We start from the raw sequence: 16,901 nt of genomic DNA on the forward strand, positions 1-16,901 counted from the left end.
TCCTTATAATGCCTCCTGGTTTTTCTTCTTTTCTCTTTTTTAAAGTTGAAAGCCAATATAACTACGTTGAAGAAAATTTTAAAGAATAAGAAGCAAATTTCAAATAAATGTGAAACGTATATACAGTATCATTGTCATACTGTATTTGATATGTGTATAGCCACATTTATATACTGACTTCATTATTTTACATTATAGGAGTTGTTTTGAATTACTGCTTTCAGTGTCTGAAAGTGAACTGCCATGTGAAGTCTGGGTACTCTTCCTTCAGTCTCTACAGGTGAGTTGATTTGGGCTGAAAAATGGTCTTTGTTTAGATATCCAAGACACCTACTTAATTTCTCCCAGCAAACTCAAATGGGAAATTTTGAAGAAAAACAAGTACATTGTATATTGGTATTCAGTTCATGAAATTTTGAGAAAGAGGTCTTCCAAATGAAGTGATGTGTTAAAAATTGTTTTTGTCTTTCATTTTGTCTTTCATTTGTTAGCCTTTGTATAGCTTAGCTTAGGAATCAACACAAGTTTTCATTACTCAGAAACAAAGTTTAAAAACAAAAGCAAAGTTTTTAGACAGAATAAAGCTATTAAAAATATAAAATTGTATGTGGTTATAAGGTAACAGTATTTGGATCATTCTGAGTACACTTATCTAGTAATTTTCCCCTAACACTTCAGAGATTGTGTCTAGCATAATGAGTCCCTCAGACAACCAAAATAGTCATCATAGATTCTATTCATGCATTTTACTTACAGAAGAGCTACATTGGCTCTCATATTGGCTTGATTATCAGCTTCCTTAATAGGTAAGTACATCAGAAAGCAGCAAGTTATGGAGGGTAGAATAGGATAGAAGGAAAATACTACAGGAGGCAAATTTGCATGTTACTGATAGAGACAGAAAAACTGTTCTAAAAAATACACATAATAGTAATAGCTGTCATCGTTATCACTGTATACTAAATACTGCTCTATTCGATGTGTTTTGTGTCTTGTAATCAAATTACAAACCTTATAATGTAGGGATCATTTGAATCTCCATTTACAAACAGGGAGACAGGCATAGAGAATATTAATTAGCTTGCCCAAAGGATTTATACCCAGAGCTTGCTTTTTGCCAGCTACTTCTTGGGACACAAACTCTAGTAGTCTGTACCTGTCTGATGTAGGCACAAGTAAAGATTTGCATATTAACATACATACTTCATTATCTGGACATTTCTTCCCTTTGGGATATATAACCCAAAATGAAATGATAATAATGTTAATCATCTTGTTTTGGGGAAAAGAGGATTTTTTTTTGGTCCTGTCCTTGGCCTGTTTTAATCCCTATAATGTGATCCTAATTCCTCACATACTCATAACAGCTGGTAAAATCACCATGCATACATAACACACCGATTTTTGTCACACTGTGTTTTGAGGCCTGCTAGTAGTTTTGTCCTGGCATACAATGGTCTAGAAGGGCAAATCTTACTATTCTTGTTTGGATTGTTACTGTTTACTTATAATAGTATTCTTTGCAGAGAGAATACTGTCTTATTTCTTTATTACTTTCTTAGATCTTATGCCTACATAAAATACTTGCCTTTTCCCTCTGTGTAACTTTTTCCACTATTTATCATATAGGATATATTTTTGAATATGTGTTCAATAAAATGAATGCAGTAGAGGTACAGATAAATGTAAGACATGGTCCCTATTGAAATCTAAAAGGTAAAAGCCCTGAAGTTTTCTTATTTTAGTGATAAAGGAACGAGGCAGCAGATAGTTGTTTTTTTTTTAAGTTTCAATTTTTATTTTATTTTATTTTTTATAAACATATATTTTTATCCCCAGGGGTACAGGTCTGTGAATTGCCATGTTTACACACTTCACAGCACTCACCATAGCACATACCCTCCCCAATGTCCATAACCCCACCCCCCCAACCCCCCTCCCCCCATCAACGCTCAGTTTGTTTTGTGAGATTAAGAATCACTTATGGTTTGTCTCTCTCCCAATCCCATCTTGTTTCGTTTACTCTTCTCCTACCCCCGTAACCCCCCATGTTGCATCTCCTCTCCCTCATATCAGGGAGATCATACGATAGTTGTCTTTCTCTGATTGACTTATTTCGCTAAGCATGATACCCTCTAGTTCCATCCACGTCGTCGCAAATGGCAAGGTTTCATTTCTTTTGATGGCTGCATAGTATTCCATTGTGTATATATACCACATCTTCTTTATCCATTCGTCTGTTGATGGACATCTAGGTTCTTTCCATAGTTTGGCTATTGTAGACATTGCTGCTATAAACAGCAGATAGTTTTGAGGAAAGTTTTGGTAAGAGAATAGTTTTATCAGAGCAGGCTGCAGAGAGAACACTCTCATTCACTACGTTCAGTTTATGTAACCCTCCCAGATCTTTTGCCTATGGATATGAAAATAAACCCTGAAATGGATTTTCTAATAAACAAAAATGAGGTCCTATTTTTTGCAACTTTTTTAAACCTAATTTTATCATGGGTGTGTGTCTAAGTTTGTATCTATAGTTCTCCCTTATTTGATGATTGCCTGCGCTTCTGTTATGTGGTTGCACCATAAGTTATTTGGCCACATCTCTGTAATTTATTGTAAATAGTACTAGGGTAAACTTCTTGTGCTAGTATTTCTTTATTACGGATTTCAAGATGTGGACTCGCATATTTTTTACCTTAAAAAAGAAACAAGTTTAAGTTTTAAAATGATTCTTAAAATTCTACCATAGTTTTTAAAGATTTTAATATTACCCTTTAATATTCTTAATATTATTTAATATTAATTAAATATTAATATTATTTAATATTCTTATTTAATATACTTCGCTATGACATATACCTGTTGGTAACAAGGATTATACACATCATTCTTATGCAGAATACACTATATTTTGAACAGATGAAAAACAGAAAGCTGTTTTTATTTTTAACCCAGACTGTGGTCTTTCATTTTAGTTTCTGTGTATCATGGTGGATGGTATTATTTTCTGCCAAAGTGAGATGATACGGGTCTATTAAATATTACATATAATTTACATATAAGGTAATCAGACACTGCAAATTCTGAAATTTTTACATGGAATCCTCATCTTCATTGTAGAATAAATGCTTGTCATCTTAAGTTAAGGAGAAAGAAGCCTGAAGAGAGTTCAAGCCCTTAAAGGAAAAATTGCAACATTGGTTGAATACTGCTTTTAGTAAACTGTTAATTGGAAATACCACTTTCTGTGTCAGTTCTAAATTTTAAAACCTTTCTCTTGAGAAGGTAACAGCATATTGGGAGTGCATGTGTTAAAAACCTACAATTTTGACACTAAAATTATGGGAAAAATGAATTTTATTTCTTATATTTTACTTAAGTGAATATAAGATTATATTCTTTGGTCTGTGAACATCGTTAACTTATATTTTCCAAAGAATATTGCTATAAATGGAAGCTTAATGTTTCATGAGAATTTCAGCATTCTAAAATAAGAAAAAAAAACATTAAAATTTTAGAATATGGGAACAACCAGTAATCCTCACTAGTAATAGAGGACAGTGGAGACATACACTTAATCATTTATGTCAAGTTAAATTTCTGATCCCTTTCTCCTGACCCTTTGTGTACATAAATATTTGAAGAACAAACTATTGGCAATTATATTTGTTTTCTGAGGAGATTGAATGAGCTAATAACCTAGGCTTTCCATGATATTTTAGATCCACTTTTCATTTAAAAAGTCATTTGATAGAAGAATTTAAACAATGAAAAAATATATCACTTGGCCTCATTAAGTAATACTTCTATTAGAAGGAATTGCCTTTGTGAGTACTGTAGAATCCTTTAAAAGAAAGCTGTACAGTGGCCTTAAAATAATTTAGTATTGTGAGGTTGTAAATTCAGTTGTGGTTATAATTTTACCTAAGGAGAATTTAGGAAAACATTTTAAAGGTGCCCTTCAGTTTAGTGAATACATCGTAGTTTCTTTCTTTCTTTCTTCTTTCTTTCTTTCTTTTTTTTTTTTTTTTAAAGAAAATAGTAATAGAATTCACAAAGCTTTGAGGAGTTTTTTTCCCTGCTTATTTCTTTTTAGGAAATGCAAGATAGTAGTTCCTTTTGTAGATGTTCAGATACATTGAAAAGGCAAAACTATTTTTCACATTGCTTATTAGCCTATTTTCTGGTTATGCTGTTTTTGTTTTAGGAGTCACATGATGCATTATTGGAATTTGGGAATAATAACCTACAAATACTGGTTCATGTTACCAAGGAAGGGGTGTGGAAAAACCCAATTCTTCTTAAAATTCTGTCTCAGCAGCCAGTAGAAACAGAAGAAGGTAAGCCTTAAAACTTTACTGACTATATTGAAGGAAGATTTAGATCTAAGAGAATTATAATTCATTAATGGGTTAGAATTTTGTGACTTATCACCTGTTTGTCTATACCCAGTCTGTTCTCCTTTGAGTAGTAAAAACTAACCATTAGCATTTAATGTTTTGCCTAAATATTCTTGTTTTAGGTAGTGTTTTAAATATTCCTTGTACTTACTTTAAAATGTTGCATTGAGTAACAGTGTTCATATAAAGTTCCTGAGATACAAATGAATAATCTGTTTCTAGTCTTTGGTATATGGTAGAGCTTTGCTCATATGTTCTTCACTGGTTACTACAGCTAAGAACCATGAAGAAAAATTGCTTTTTTATTTTAAACTTATAAAATATTGGAATTTAGCATTTTGTAGAGAAATGCAAAGAATGAAAATTTTTATTTGCAGAATCATTAGTTTAAGAACAGATGATTTGTGGATTTGAATTCGTATTTGCATGTTAAGCACAAAAAATTATCTCATTTGATACCACCAGTTGTGATTTCATTTGCTTTAAGTTATTAGAAAATTAAAAGGATCACATTTTGTTAATTAAGTATGTTTCTGTAACAAAAATGAAGTTCAGAAGAGTTTTTATACTTCTGGTATGTCTTTAATTTAGGTCTTAAACAGACCATTTGAATATTGATGCCTTAACATATGCCAGTTAATTTATTCATTCATCAAGTTTGACAACCTACTATACACATGCTGTTATAGTGAGAAGATTGGCGATGGGAGTTCTCAGAGTTTTCTCTTGGTTCTTTTTCTCTGCTAATTCTTTCGCTCATTAGGGAAAAAAAGAATAAGAGAAAGAGCTGTTAAGTAGAAAAAGGTTGATTTTATTGTTTTCTGTTGAGGTTCCCCATAAATCTCATCCCTTTGTAGATATAGGCAGATGGAGGCTAAAATATCACTTTTCTTATTAATAAAAGTTGCTTAGAGGACAGAACCAAGTAGTTTCAGAATAATCCCAGAATTAGGCAGATCCCAGTCCACATGAGGCTTGACTAGGGCCTAGAAGAATGCTTACTCTCTTACTCTCTATAGGCAGACCTAAGCCCAAGAGGAAGAAGGGTGGAGTGGTTATTAAATGTCCCCACTTTATTAAATATTCTCTTGATGTGCTAATCAAATACATCACCCTGTCTCAGAAATTAACAGTACTTAATTTCTTTTCATATAGAAAAAATCAAGAAATAGGGAGAAGCACTGCTCTCCTAACGTCTTGTCTCCTCTCTATTCAATAAAGATTAAATACCCGCTATCTTAAGACTCTGAATGAGTACACAACACCTGTATATCTAAGGAATCATTCTGTGAACAGCATATAAGTGGTGGGCAGCCTATATCGTCTTCCTGCTTTCTCATTTGGCTCTTAACCTAATTTTAGGTCAGGAGATGAGGAAGATTCTTTTATGGCTTCATTGCTCTTGTAGCCCAGGTATTAACATTCATTTCAAACTAGAAAGCAGTGATCATCATCTCATTAATTGTCCTCTGTTCAATAAAAGTACACATTTTTTAGCCTCCAAGGAACTCAATAAATGCTTTTGTTTATTTTTTTTTTTTGGATTTAAAAAAAAATATATTTTTCCTGTGGTGCCTGGGTAGCGCAGTTGGTTAAGGGTCCAACTCTTGGTTTTGGCTCAGATTGTGATCTTCCAGTGGTGGGATCGAGCCCTGCATTGGGCTCCATGCTCAGAGTGGAGTCTGCTTGAGATTCCTCCCCCTGCCCAACCCCCCACCCCCCGCATTCTCTCTCTCCCCCCCTCACTCCCCGCCTCCCTCTCTGAAATAAACAAATAAAATATTTTTATTTATCTTGCTTTGAATTCTTGAATTTTGTGTCCTCCCCGTCCCCTAAAAAAACAGTTTATTACTGAAAGTATGTAATAAATACCAGTTGTTGATGCTTCTATCTGGAATAGTCAGCAGAGAAATAATGGGTTCTCCCACCTAGATTTTAGCCCAGGTACTGAAGATCTTTCCATCCCCAGTGGCCTCCCATAGAAGGTGGGATGGTGAGACCAAGCCCACCTAAGGCTGCATTGATGGTTCCCATTCTGAGCGTCAGCTCACGGAACTGTCCCTCCTCGCAGCAGTGATGGCAACAGCTTCCTAGATCCAGGTAGCCCACTGACCAGGAGACCTCAGCCCACTGTGAACAGTGGGGACCCCTACCACCATAATGGAGTGATTCCAACTCCCAACTCAAAGGACACCCAGAGCTACCATCTGGTATCTGCTAGTTTTTCCAGTTGACTTCTACCCTACCTGGCACCCTCCTCCCCCTATTTCCCCATATCTTATGACATCAAAACAATGGCTTTTCCCCTTTTTCCTTGAGGCTCAGAGCCAGAGCTACAGTCTTTTTTTTTTTTTTTTCTCTCTCTCTCCCCTACTAAGAGTTAAAGGAAGGGTTTCATCCCTGCTCAGATTCACCAACTCCTTTCCCTAAATCAAGCTGACAAGGAACCAGCTCCTACACCATTTCCTTTCTTCCCCACCCTAGTTTATTTTTTGTGACCCCTCTACCCCTGACCTCTGAAGCCATTTCATGAATTGTCATGTGCCACTTGAGCCTCCAGTAAATAAAATGGGCTTTCCTGTTAAAAAAGAAGACTGCCTTCGGCTCAGGTCATGTTCCTAGAGTCCCGGGATCGAGTGCCACATCGGGCTCCCTGCTTAGCAGGGAGTCGTCTTCTCCCACTGACCTCTCTCCTTTCATTCTCTCTCTCTCTCCCTCTCAAATAAATAAAATCTTAAAAGAAAAAAAAGAAAAAGGCTGTTTTTAATGACCTTTACCATTTTTTACGTGTTGAAGTATACACAAGGTAAACTGTCACGATGTTTACAATTTATTTTTAAATGGCTCAGGAAAAGAAAAACTAAGGAAAGATTGCGAAACAGTTCGATTGTTGAATCTAGATGGAAGAAGGGATATATGATTAAAAATTATTTTGTACTAGGGGTGTCTGGGTGGCACAGTTGGTTGAGTATCCGACTTGATTTTGGCTCAGAATGTGATCTTGGGGTTGGGTTGAGCCCCGCATAGGGTTCTGTACTCAGCGGGTAGTCTGCTTGGGTTCTCTCTCTCCCTCCCGCTTGTACTCTCTCTCTCTCAAATAAATAAATGAAAATTTAAAAAATTTATTTTGTACTAAAATGACAAAAATACAGAAAGGATGAGACTTGTTGGTGTATACTTTATTTTCATTTTAAATATAGAAATGTATAGTTGAATTTCCTTTTTAAAAACAAAGTTAATGGACGCCTGGGTGGCATAGTCAGGTAAGTGTCTTACTCTTGGTTTTTGCTCAGATTGTGATCCCAGGGTTATGAGATGAGCCCCTTATCAGGCTTCCTGCTCAGTGGGGAGTATGTTTGAGATTTTCTCTCCCTCATCCTCTGCTGCTTCCACTTGTGCTGTTTCTTTCTCTCTCTCTAAAATAAAACTTTCAAAAAAATAAATGAAAAACAAAGTTAAGATGTATAATTTGAATTTTAAAACGCAAGATTAGGAGCACCTGGTGGCATAGCTGGTTAAGCAACTGACTCTTGGCTTCAGCTCAGGTTGTGATCTCAGGGTCATGAGCTCAAGCCCAGTGCTGGGCTTTATGCTCAGGGTGGAGTCTGCTTGAGACTCTCTCTTCCTCTGCCCTTTCCCCCATGTGTATTCTCTGGCCGTCTCTCAAATAAATAAATAAATCTTAAAAAATATAATGTAAGGGGCACCTGGGTGGCTCAGTGGGTTAAAACCTCTGCCTTCAGCTTGGGTCTTAATCTCAGGGTCCTGGGATCGAGCCCTGCATTGGGCGCTCTGCTCAGCGGGGAGCCTGCTTCCCCCTCTCTCTCTGCCTGCCTCTCTGCCTACTTGTGATCTCTGTCTCTGTCAAATAAATAAATAAAATCTTAAAAAAAAATAATTAAAATGTAAGATTGGTTTTTGTGTTAAAAGTTGTTATAGTGGTGTAATTGGTTGTAATATATTGAGTAAGGTAGTTTTGCCTCATAGAAATAATAGCTACAGTTTAGAGTGTTTGTTATGTGGTAAGCACCATGTTAATGCTTTCCATATCTCATTTAGTCCATAAACCAGGTAAGAGATTACACATGCCCAAGACCACGTAATTAAAATTGGAGGTCAGAATTTGAACCCAGGTGAGGAGATACTAAAAGTTTATGATTGAAGAGTGATAACCACTCAGTTGCTAAATACATGGTTTTATTAAACTCCTCTAAAAATGTAATCATGCTTAGTGCGATAGGGAATACAAAAGTTAACGAGACATGGTATTTGTTTACAAATTGCTGATGGTGTAAGAAGGGAGATGACAAACATAATAGCAGCTGGTGTCGAGCGTTTACCCTTTGCCTGGCCCTGTGCTAAGTATCTTATCTGCATTACTGGTATTTCACTTATGATTTGTTCCACTTGAGGCTCAGAGAGGTCAGTTAATTTGTCCAAGGGTCTCACAGCTTTGTATGTGCCAGAGTCATGATTCAGCTTCACATTGATGATTCCAGAACCTGAGATACTAACTTCTTTACACTGTAATCCTTTCTACCTGTACTTAAAGAGAAGAGTAAGTATAGTGAAAGAAGTAAAATGCTGTGAAGATTTATAGACGAGGGTAGCTTGTATAGATAACGTGCCTGTATTCATGGTGGGATTTGTGAATATGCTTACAACATATAAACAGCAGATAAACAGCAGAATGTGAAGTTAGGCAGAATAGTATATTGGTAGGACAGATAAACAGCAGAATCTGATGTTAGGCAGAACAGGATATTGGGTTGGCAGATGTGGCAGGCAATATATGGAAGAAATAGGTTGGAGACTTTAAGAAAGAATTGCTAGGATACAATGAGAATGTAATAATAATTGAGGGACAGAGTTGGTAAGGAAGGATCATGCCAAAATTTCATTTCTGTATGATTGAGAGAATACCATTACTGAAAATAGAAGTGAGGAATGAGGAGCCGTTTGAGTGGGAGATAGGATTTTGAGTTCAATTTAGTGCCTGTGGGACTAAAATGGAAAAATCCAAGTGGAAGTGATCTGTTTTCCATTCATATTTTTTGACCTTGACTACATATTAGAGCATCTACGGAATTTAAAACCAACACACACAGTCTCCCTCTCTCTCTCTGTCCCTCCCCTACTCCCCCTCTGTCTCTCCTTTCTTTCCTTTCTCTCCCCCTCCTCCCACTCCAGGTCTAGGCTTCACCTGCTAAATCAAAATCTGCAGAGTTGGAGCTCTAGAATCTAGACCTTTTCGAAGTACCACAGGAAGTAGGAGCCTTCCACCTATATAGAAGGAACTATGTGATATATTTTAGTGGGAAAAGAAATAGGTCCTCTGTACTCAGAATATTTCTGGAATGATAAACAAGAAATTGGGGAGGGAGACTAGAGTACTGGAGTTAGGGCAGAAAGGAGACAACTTTTATTGTACACCTTCTTTGTGCCTTTTGAATTTTGTGTCATGTGCATATACGGTATTACCTGTTTCTGGAAAGAATTTTTAATACTATAAACAATAGCCAAACTATGGAAAGACCCTGGTTATCCACTGACTGATGAATGGATAAAGAAGATGTGGTGTGTATGTATATACACAATAGAATGTTACTCAGCCATCGAAAAGATTAACATCTTGCCATTTGCAACAACGTGGATAGAGCTAGAGTGTATTATGCTAAACAAAATAAGTCAGAGAGACAAATACAATATGATTTCATTCATATGTGGAATTTAAGAAATAAAACATACGAATCTGGGGGGTGGGAAGAGGGAAACAAACCATGAGACTTAGCCGTGGAGAACAAAATGAGGGTTGATGGAGGGATGTGGGTCAGGGGTGGGCTAGATGGGTGATGGGTTTTAAGGAGGGCATTGTGATGAACACTGGGTGTTGCATGTAATTGATGAATTACACTGAATTCTCTTGAAACCAATAATTGCACTGTATATAAACTAACTAGAATTTTTGTTTATTTATTTATTGCTGTGAAAGAGGATAGGCAAGGGGCAGCGCTCAGAGATGAAGACCCTTTGCGCTTCTCTGCTCCTGCTTTTATTGGTTGGTCCTTCAGGATAGTCCCAAATCCTTTTTTATTTATTCATTTGACAGGGAGAGAGGGAACACAAGCCAGGGGAGAGGTAGAAGAAGATGCAGGCTTCCCGCTGAGCAGGGAGCCTAATGTGGGGCTTGATCCGAGGACCCTGGAACCACCACGGAGCTGAAGGCAGCTGCCTAATAACTGAGCCACCCAGGCACACAAAATCACAAATCCTCATCACTGTTTCTCAAGCACGTGATGTGTGGCGAGGAGTCTTATAGGAATTAAGAAGATCCCTTTATGGGAAAGATATGAAATGCTAATCTTTGTGTTCTTTGAGTTCTGCTAACATAGCCTAAGGGACAATGTATACATATCTTAGATCACAGAGTGACTGTTCTGGGCTAAGAAAGCTTGGGGGTGGGGCAGGGGACAGGCAGCTCCTCCTGGCATTCCAAAGGCCTAAACCCTTCTCCAAAACCTTCTGCCCTCAGGGACTCTGTGTTACCTTCTAGCAAGCCAGGTGTTAATGGCTGATTTCATGCTCTACATTAACCCCAACATCTCCCCCTTTTTGTTTTTTTAAAGTGGCAGCACGTAGTTCTTGAGACATTGCTCTGTGTACATATGCTTCACATCTCTGACGGCGGATAGGGCATTTATTCCAATTTTGCAGACTATGATGAGAAGAAAAATAGTAATTATTATTACAATAGCAAAGAATCCCCATTTTGTGTAAGAGAACCATGTGGCCAGGTTAAGCCACTCCGGATTGTTAGAAAGAGATCGCTGAGCTTCTCTATGAAGCTTACGATTTCCCACCACCATCAATGTGGTGAGGATTTGATCCTTTAGCTGCTGAATGTCAGAAGTTAAATTACCATGGAGCAATCCATGCATTTGCTTCTTTATCTGTTCCCAATCATGTATGGTCTGGTTCTGGGGCATGGGGGTAACACAGATGGATCTTGAGGCCTTGCCTGTAGGCTAAGACTTCTTGTTTTTCCCCAAGATAATCAATAGCAGCTCCCATTGGTTGAAGACGTCCTAATATTTTTGATCAATAGTTTGTTGAAGTTGAAATTCCCTTGTGGTCTTAATAGTCAGCTGATCCACAAAGGCATCAGTCTGAACTGAGTGAGGAAGAAAGGCAACTTACACGCTAGTGGGGGTAGTAATTGAGTTAGCCACGTTAATGGCACAATGAGTAGACCTAAGAAGCACTTGGGTCTACTGATGTCAGATAATGCCTCATTCAGAAAGCTAATGGATTTGGATTCTTCCCAACCTCTCGGTAAGATTAACAGGGATAGTGGCATGGTTGAAAATAGGAAAAGGTGGGGTGCCTGGGTGGCTCAGTGGGTTAAAGCCTCTCCTTCGGCTCAGGTCATGATCCCAGCGTCCTGGGATCGAGCCCCACATTGGGCTCGCTGCTCAGCAGGGAGCCTGCTTCCCTTCCTCTCTCTCTTCCTGGCTCTCTGCCTACTTGTGATCTCTTTCTGTCAAATAAATAAATAAAATCTTTAAAAAAAAAATAGGAAAAGTGGTATCTGCCCAAGTAACAGGTTTCCAGCGGGAGATTTACTGGTCCATAAAAGGACATGAAGCACCTAAGTGGCAGCAGAAAGACAAGAATACATACCATGGTAGAACTGGTGTTAAGCACAGATACCATAGCCAAGAATAGGTTTTCAGGAATAGAGGGTTTACTAGTCTGTTGTAGAATCTGGGTCATTTTCTTAAGGTCTCCCCAGGTCATGAATTTGGCCTTGCAGGTACTGGGGAGGCACCTGATAGCCAGCTGTTTTGTTTCTAGATTCAGGTGACTCTCTGAGGGCCTGGATTCTGGCTGTGCCAGGCCATGGTAATGTTCAACATTTCTAGCATGGATAACCTTGCCCACATATGAGGCTTAGGGTTATGAGTTCTACTGGTCCCTGCCAAATGCCCATGTTTGGGTCCTTCCAGAGTACTTGGGCTGGCATTTTTGGTGGGGAGTAAGGTTTAAAATGTTTTTCTTTGTCTGGAGTTTCAAAATTAGAATTTAAATTAAAAAGATTTAGAATAAGCAGTGCTTTCTGATCCATATCTCTCCCTTTGTGTTTTGTATTGTGCATTTAAGGGTAGAATGTGCTCTCTGAATAATAGCCTGATTATGACTGATTTGTCTCCCAATAATTTGCTGTAATTTATTGATGAATTCAATAAACGATTCTTGGAGGCCCTGCTTAATAGAGGCGAAAGAGCCTTGATGAGTGCCCTGATCAGGGATTCATTCCCAAGCTCAGTATGCGCAAAGAGCATTGTTCAAAGACTAGAGGGTCCTAAGAAGTTGTCCTCTATCTATGAATGGACTTCTCCCCTTAGGCATATTGTCGACTCTAAGAACTCCTGCTAAGTGATGGAGCAGCTTGTTGTTCACATAAATCGTCATACTCAGTATGTCAGATGGAATACTGAGGGTCCCCAAATACTGCTTTACATAAATGCTTTTGTTTACAAATGAATATTTTATCACATTTCTGTAAATCATTGATTTTTTTTTTAAAGATTTTATTTATTTATTTGATGGAGAGAGAAACACAGTGAGAGAGGAAACACAAGCAGGAGGGAGTGGGAGAGGGAGAAGCAGGCTTTCTGCTGAGCAGGGAGCCCGATGCAGGCCTGGATCCCAGGACCTTAATGACTGAGCCACTCAGGCACCCCAAATCATTGATATCTTAAGAGAAAGTTCCCTTAATCCTGGAAGAGCAAACCTTAGGAGAGTCAGCAATGATTTAAATAAGAGTCACAAAACTGTAGTAATCTCTTAGTTCATTTAGTCCCATGTTACTAATTCTTGCTTAATTTGAATGCACCTTTGGTTAGTTCTGGAAGTTTTTACCCATTTCAGTTTTTTAGGTTTTAAAGATATCAAATACCTTTATTTGTCCTAAGTCCTTTATATGAATTTCCTTAAAGACAAAGCTCATTTTGTAAGAGAATAAGGTTATAAATGATGAAAACCCAGAAACGGACATTGTTAATGATCTGATATGAGAATTCTTTATGATGCTGTTGACAAGGAAACTCAGTTATTTCTGTAACACATGAAACAATTCAGTAGCCAGAATATTGAGTGTTGATGACCTCATACCAGAAGGTAACATACCAAACAAGCCTAATTAGTCAACAAGACTTTGTTCATGATTTAAGTCTTGGGGAAGTTTGTTAAAAACTTGGAAAGTTTTAAAGGACATGCCTAAATGGGATTACGGATCGTCAAAGACTTAATAAAGGCAAAACATAGAAACTTTTTTCTGGAGATAGCAGATTTTCAGTCTTATAATACACCAGTCTGCTTACAAAATCCCTTTATTTTAATCTTAGTCTGTCCTGACCACACCTAAAATTCCTTTCCAAAAATTTTTCCTTCACACACTTTCTACACCTTCCTTTTGCATTCAGATTTTGTCCCAGACAATCTCTTTCCAAACAACCAATCTCATCTAGGACAAAATTATCTTCTTTTTGCCTTCAGCAAAAATGTATTTCCATTCCTTATCTTTCTTACATATCTCCTCCTTTTCTACAGAGTTGCCAAATTTTGCACTCTTAGAAATCTTAGTCTCCAGTGAAGACTAAATAGTAACCAGTTCTGAACCGTTACACCAAAACTTTATAGACAGCAAATTTGTGAATCAGTTAAGTGCAAAGCATGTTTACCAGCCGACTTAAATATCCTTAGTTTCTTTGCAGTAAGTAGTGAAAAGCAGAAACCTACGTCCAGTAATCAATGATTTAGGACCTTATCCTCTTTGGAAAAAACCTAGATGTCCAGTGAATTTAATCCCATTTGCCATCCTAGCAAAACTTTAAAGTTTCAGGTTACTAAAGACTTTGAAAGCTATTTTAACAATTATCCATGAAAACTTTGAGACAGGCAATTAACCATCATTTTAAGTTACGTTTTTGTTAAAAATTGCAGCAGAGAAAACACAAACTTATTTGGCCTTCAATAGATTTTGGTGGAATAGATGTTTCATATTCAGCACTGGTAACTTTAAATACATGTCTATCTTAATTAAACTGACAACTTTAACTTAACTACTTTAACTTAACTTTAAATACTGAATGGTGTTCCACCTGGATACTCCCCATTGTCAGTTTTTACCTGAGACACGGGTGGGGAATTCTAGAGTGAGTGGTGTTAGGTCCAGGGGGTACTCTTCTTGCTCCTTGATAGTGAAGGGAGAATCTTGGAGCCATGGTGCTTGAGGCACCAAGGATGGTCTGGAAGCCAGTAATGCAGACTGCATCCAAAGTGGTGCAGAAAGAGAAAAGGGAGGAGGGGGAAACAAAAGAGGCAAAGCGCTGCCAGAAGGCCGAGAAGAAAGGATTCCTGGTTCTAGAGCTCATCAGCTCCAACAGAGGCACAAGCGCCATGTTTTCCTGCCAACAAGGCGGAATAGATGGTCCATGTCAGGCTACAGAAGACAGAGAATTTCCCCCAAAAGAAAGGGAGTTTCAGCAGCTGCTTGGAAATATTCCTTAGAGTCCCCGTCCTCAGGTAGACTAACCACAGTTGGCTCTAGTTATAGCCATTAACTTGGGAAATAAGTGAGGGAGAAGCCCCCACATCTGTTAAAAACAGTGAGAGAGAGAGTCAAGAGTCCCCTTTGTCTGGGATAGCCTGTGTTTCCTCCAGTAACGTGGGTTTACTCAGAGGAGGCCGATTTAGATAATTATCATGCAGTATGTCAGGAGGGAGTTTACTAGCCAAACACGTTCTGCAAAAGGCTGTTAGAGTGCTGGTATAGAGCAATGAAGATACCCTGGGTAACCTAGGTCTCTTTGCCCTAGAAGAGATCTAACTGATAGATCCCAGATCAGTCGTTTCCTAAATTTGGCAATCCAAATCGTTTCCAGTGGGTTAAAAGGCACCCCAAAGGATAGTCTTTAGGAACAGAACAGAAGGTCCATCACCTAGAAAATCTACCTGACGCCCAGGTAGCATCCCACACAGGATGTCTGAGGTTCCTGATGTCAGACCAACCCAAGGTGTCCCCAGAACAAAATCCTATGACCACCGCCACTGATACAGGTCCCTATAGGAGGGAGGCCTGCCCTCCTCCCTGCTAGACTACCGTGGGTACCAGTGTATGGACCTAAATACTATGCCATGAAGGTCATGCCTTATTTTACCTTGCCTTGAAGAACCTGCTGTTTTTAATCCATGGAAAACCCTAGAAGTTTTACAAAGGGGAAACTGTCCAATTTTATAGGTTAAGTAGTTAGTAGAGGACATTGATGGAAAACAATAAAGATAGCCCATCATGGTCTAAGTAACATTCCAACACATGTAATCTTTACAGCCAACTTCTAGCCTAGGAAACAGTCCCATGAAGTATTGCTTGCTAGATGTAGCCCCCAGTAAGAATCGACTAAGTGGAGGGCAAAGGGGGCAAGGTGGTGGAATTTCCTAGTCGGGGTAAGAGGGAGCTCTTCCTCTTTGTTGTGTCCAACTTGAGAAGTTAAACGGCAAATTTGTGGAGCCAGAGGAGTTGTAGTTCCCCTTCTTTTTCTTTTTTTTTTTTTCTTTTTTTAAAGATTTTATTTTATTTTATTTGACACACACAGAGAGAAATCACAAGTAGTCAGAGAGGCAGGCAGAGAGAGGGGGAAGCAGGCTTTCCGATGAGCAGAGAGCCCGATGCGGGACTCGATCCCAGGACCCCGAGACCATGACCTGAGCCGAAGGCAGAGGCTTAACCCACTGAGCCACCCAGGCGCGCCCCCCTTCTTTTTCTTTAAAGACGTTTGAATTGTTCTCAGTATGTAAAGGGACCAGAGCAGACCTGACTAGACCTCAGATAGTAAGAAGCAAGGCATACCTTTTTACCTTGTTTATGGCAGTGTTTCACATTCTTTCCAGTTCTCTTCCATACTTATAAATCTAACATTCCTCAGTCAGGGAACCATGGTTTCAGTTTAGTAACAACCTGTAACAAACCCCAAGTTGGTCCTCCATTACAGAGGCCGTGCTCAGCTTAAGGAGCTGTTTCTCATTTATAGTAGCCCCGTTAACCTTTAAAAGTTGCTTTAAAACATGTATTGTCGCTGTTCAAGAAAGAGGCTTTGCCCGATATCTGGAGTTCTTAGAGAACTTTTAATTCCATAAAAATACCTAAGCCTAAAACTTCCCCACACTCGGCCATGACCCGATGCCAACTTATTGCGCACAGACTTTTCATTTTCGGGGCTGGGGGTGGGGTCTGTACGGTGTCCATTGCAAGCTGGTCATGTTGGGGTCACCACATGCTGGGAATGGTCAGCAATCCCTATACCTAGGGATGAAAGATTACTCCACACTTCACTGTGAAAGAGGAGAAGGCAAGGGGGTCAACGCTCAAGAGACGAAGATCAACTAGTTAGAATTTAAATAAAACTGAAAAAAAAAAAAAAACAACTGTACAGTTCGTTT

At 38.5% G+C, this 16,901-nt stretch overlaps 1 protein-coding gene across 1 annotated transcript in view; it reads left to right on the forward strand.

Moving 5' to 3' along the window:
- Positions 1-16,901, forward strand: part of LOC111143462 (rearranged L-myc fusion) — a 93,769-nt gene that overhangs the window by 33,606 nt on the left and 43,262 nt on the right. The window contains exons 3-4 of the mRNA XM_022497219.1: positions 199-280; positions 4,208-4,340. Coding sequence (XP_022352927.1) covers positions 199-280; positions 4,208-4,340 — 215 coding nt within the window. The remainder of the gene's footprint in view (positions 1-198; positions 281-4,207; positions 4,341-16,901) is intronic.

This window comes from Enhydra lutris, unplaced genomic scaffold (assembly GCF_002288905.1).
Source record: "Enhydra lutris kenyoni isolate GAN:26980312 unplaced genomic scaffold, ASM228890v2 scaffoldscaffold9, whole genome shotgun sequence".
Classification (NCBI taxonomy): Eukaryota; Metazoa; Chordata; class Mammalia; order Carnivora; family Mustelidae; genus Enhydra; species Enhydra lutris.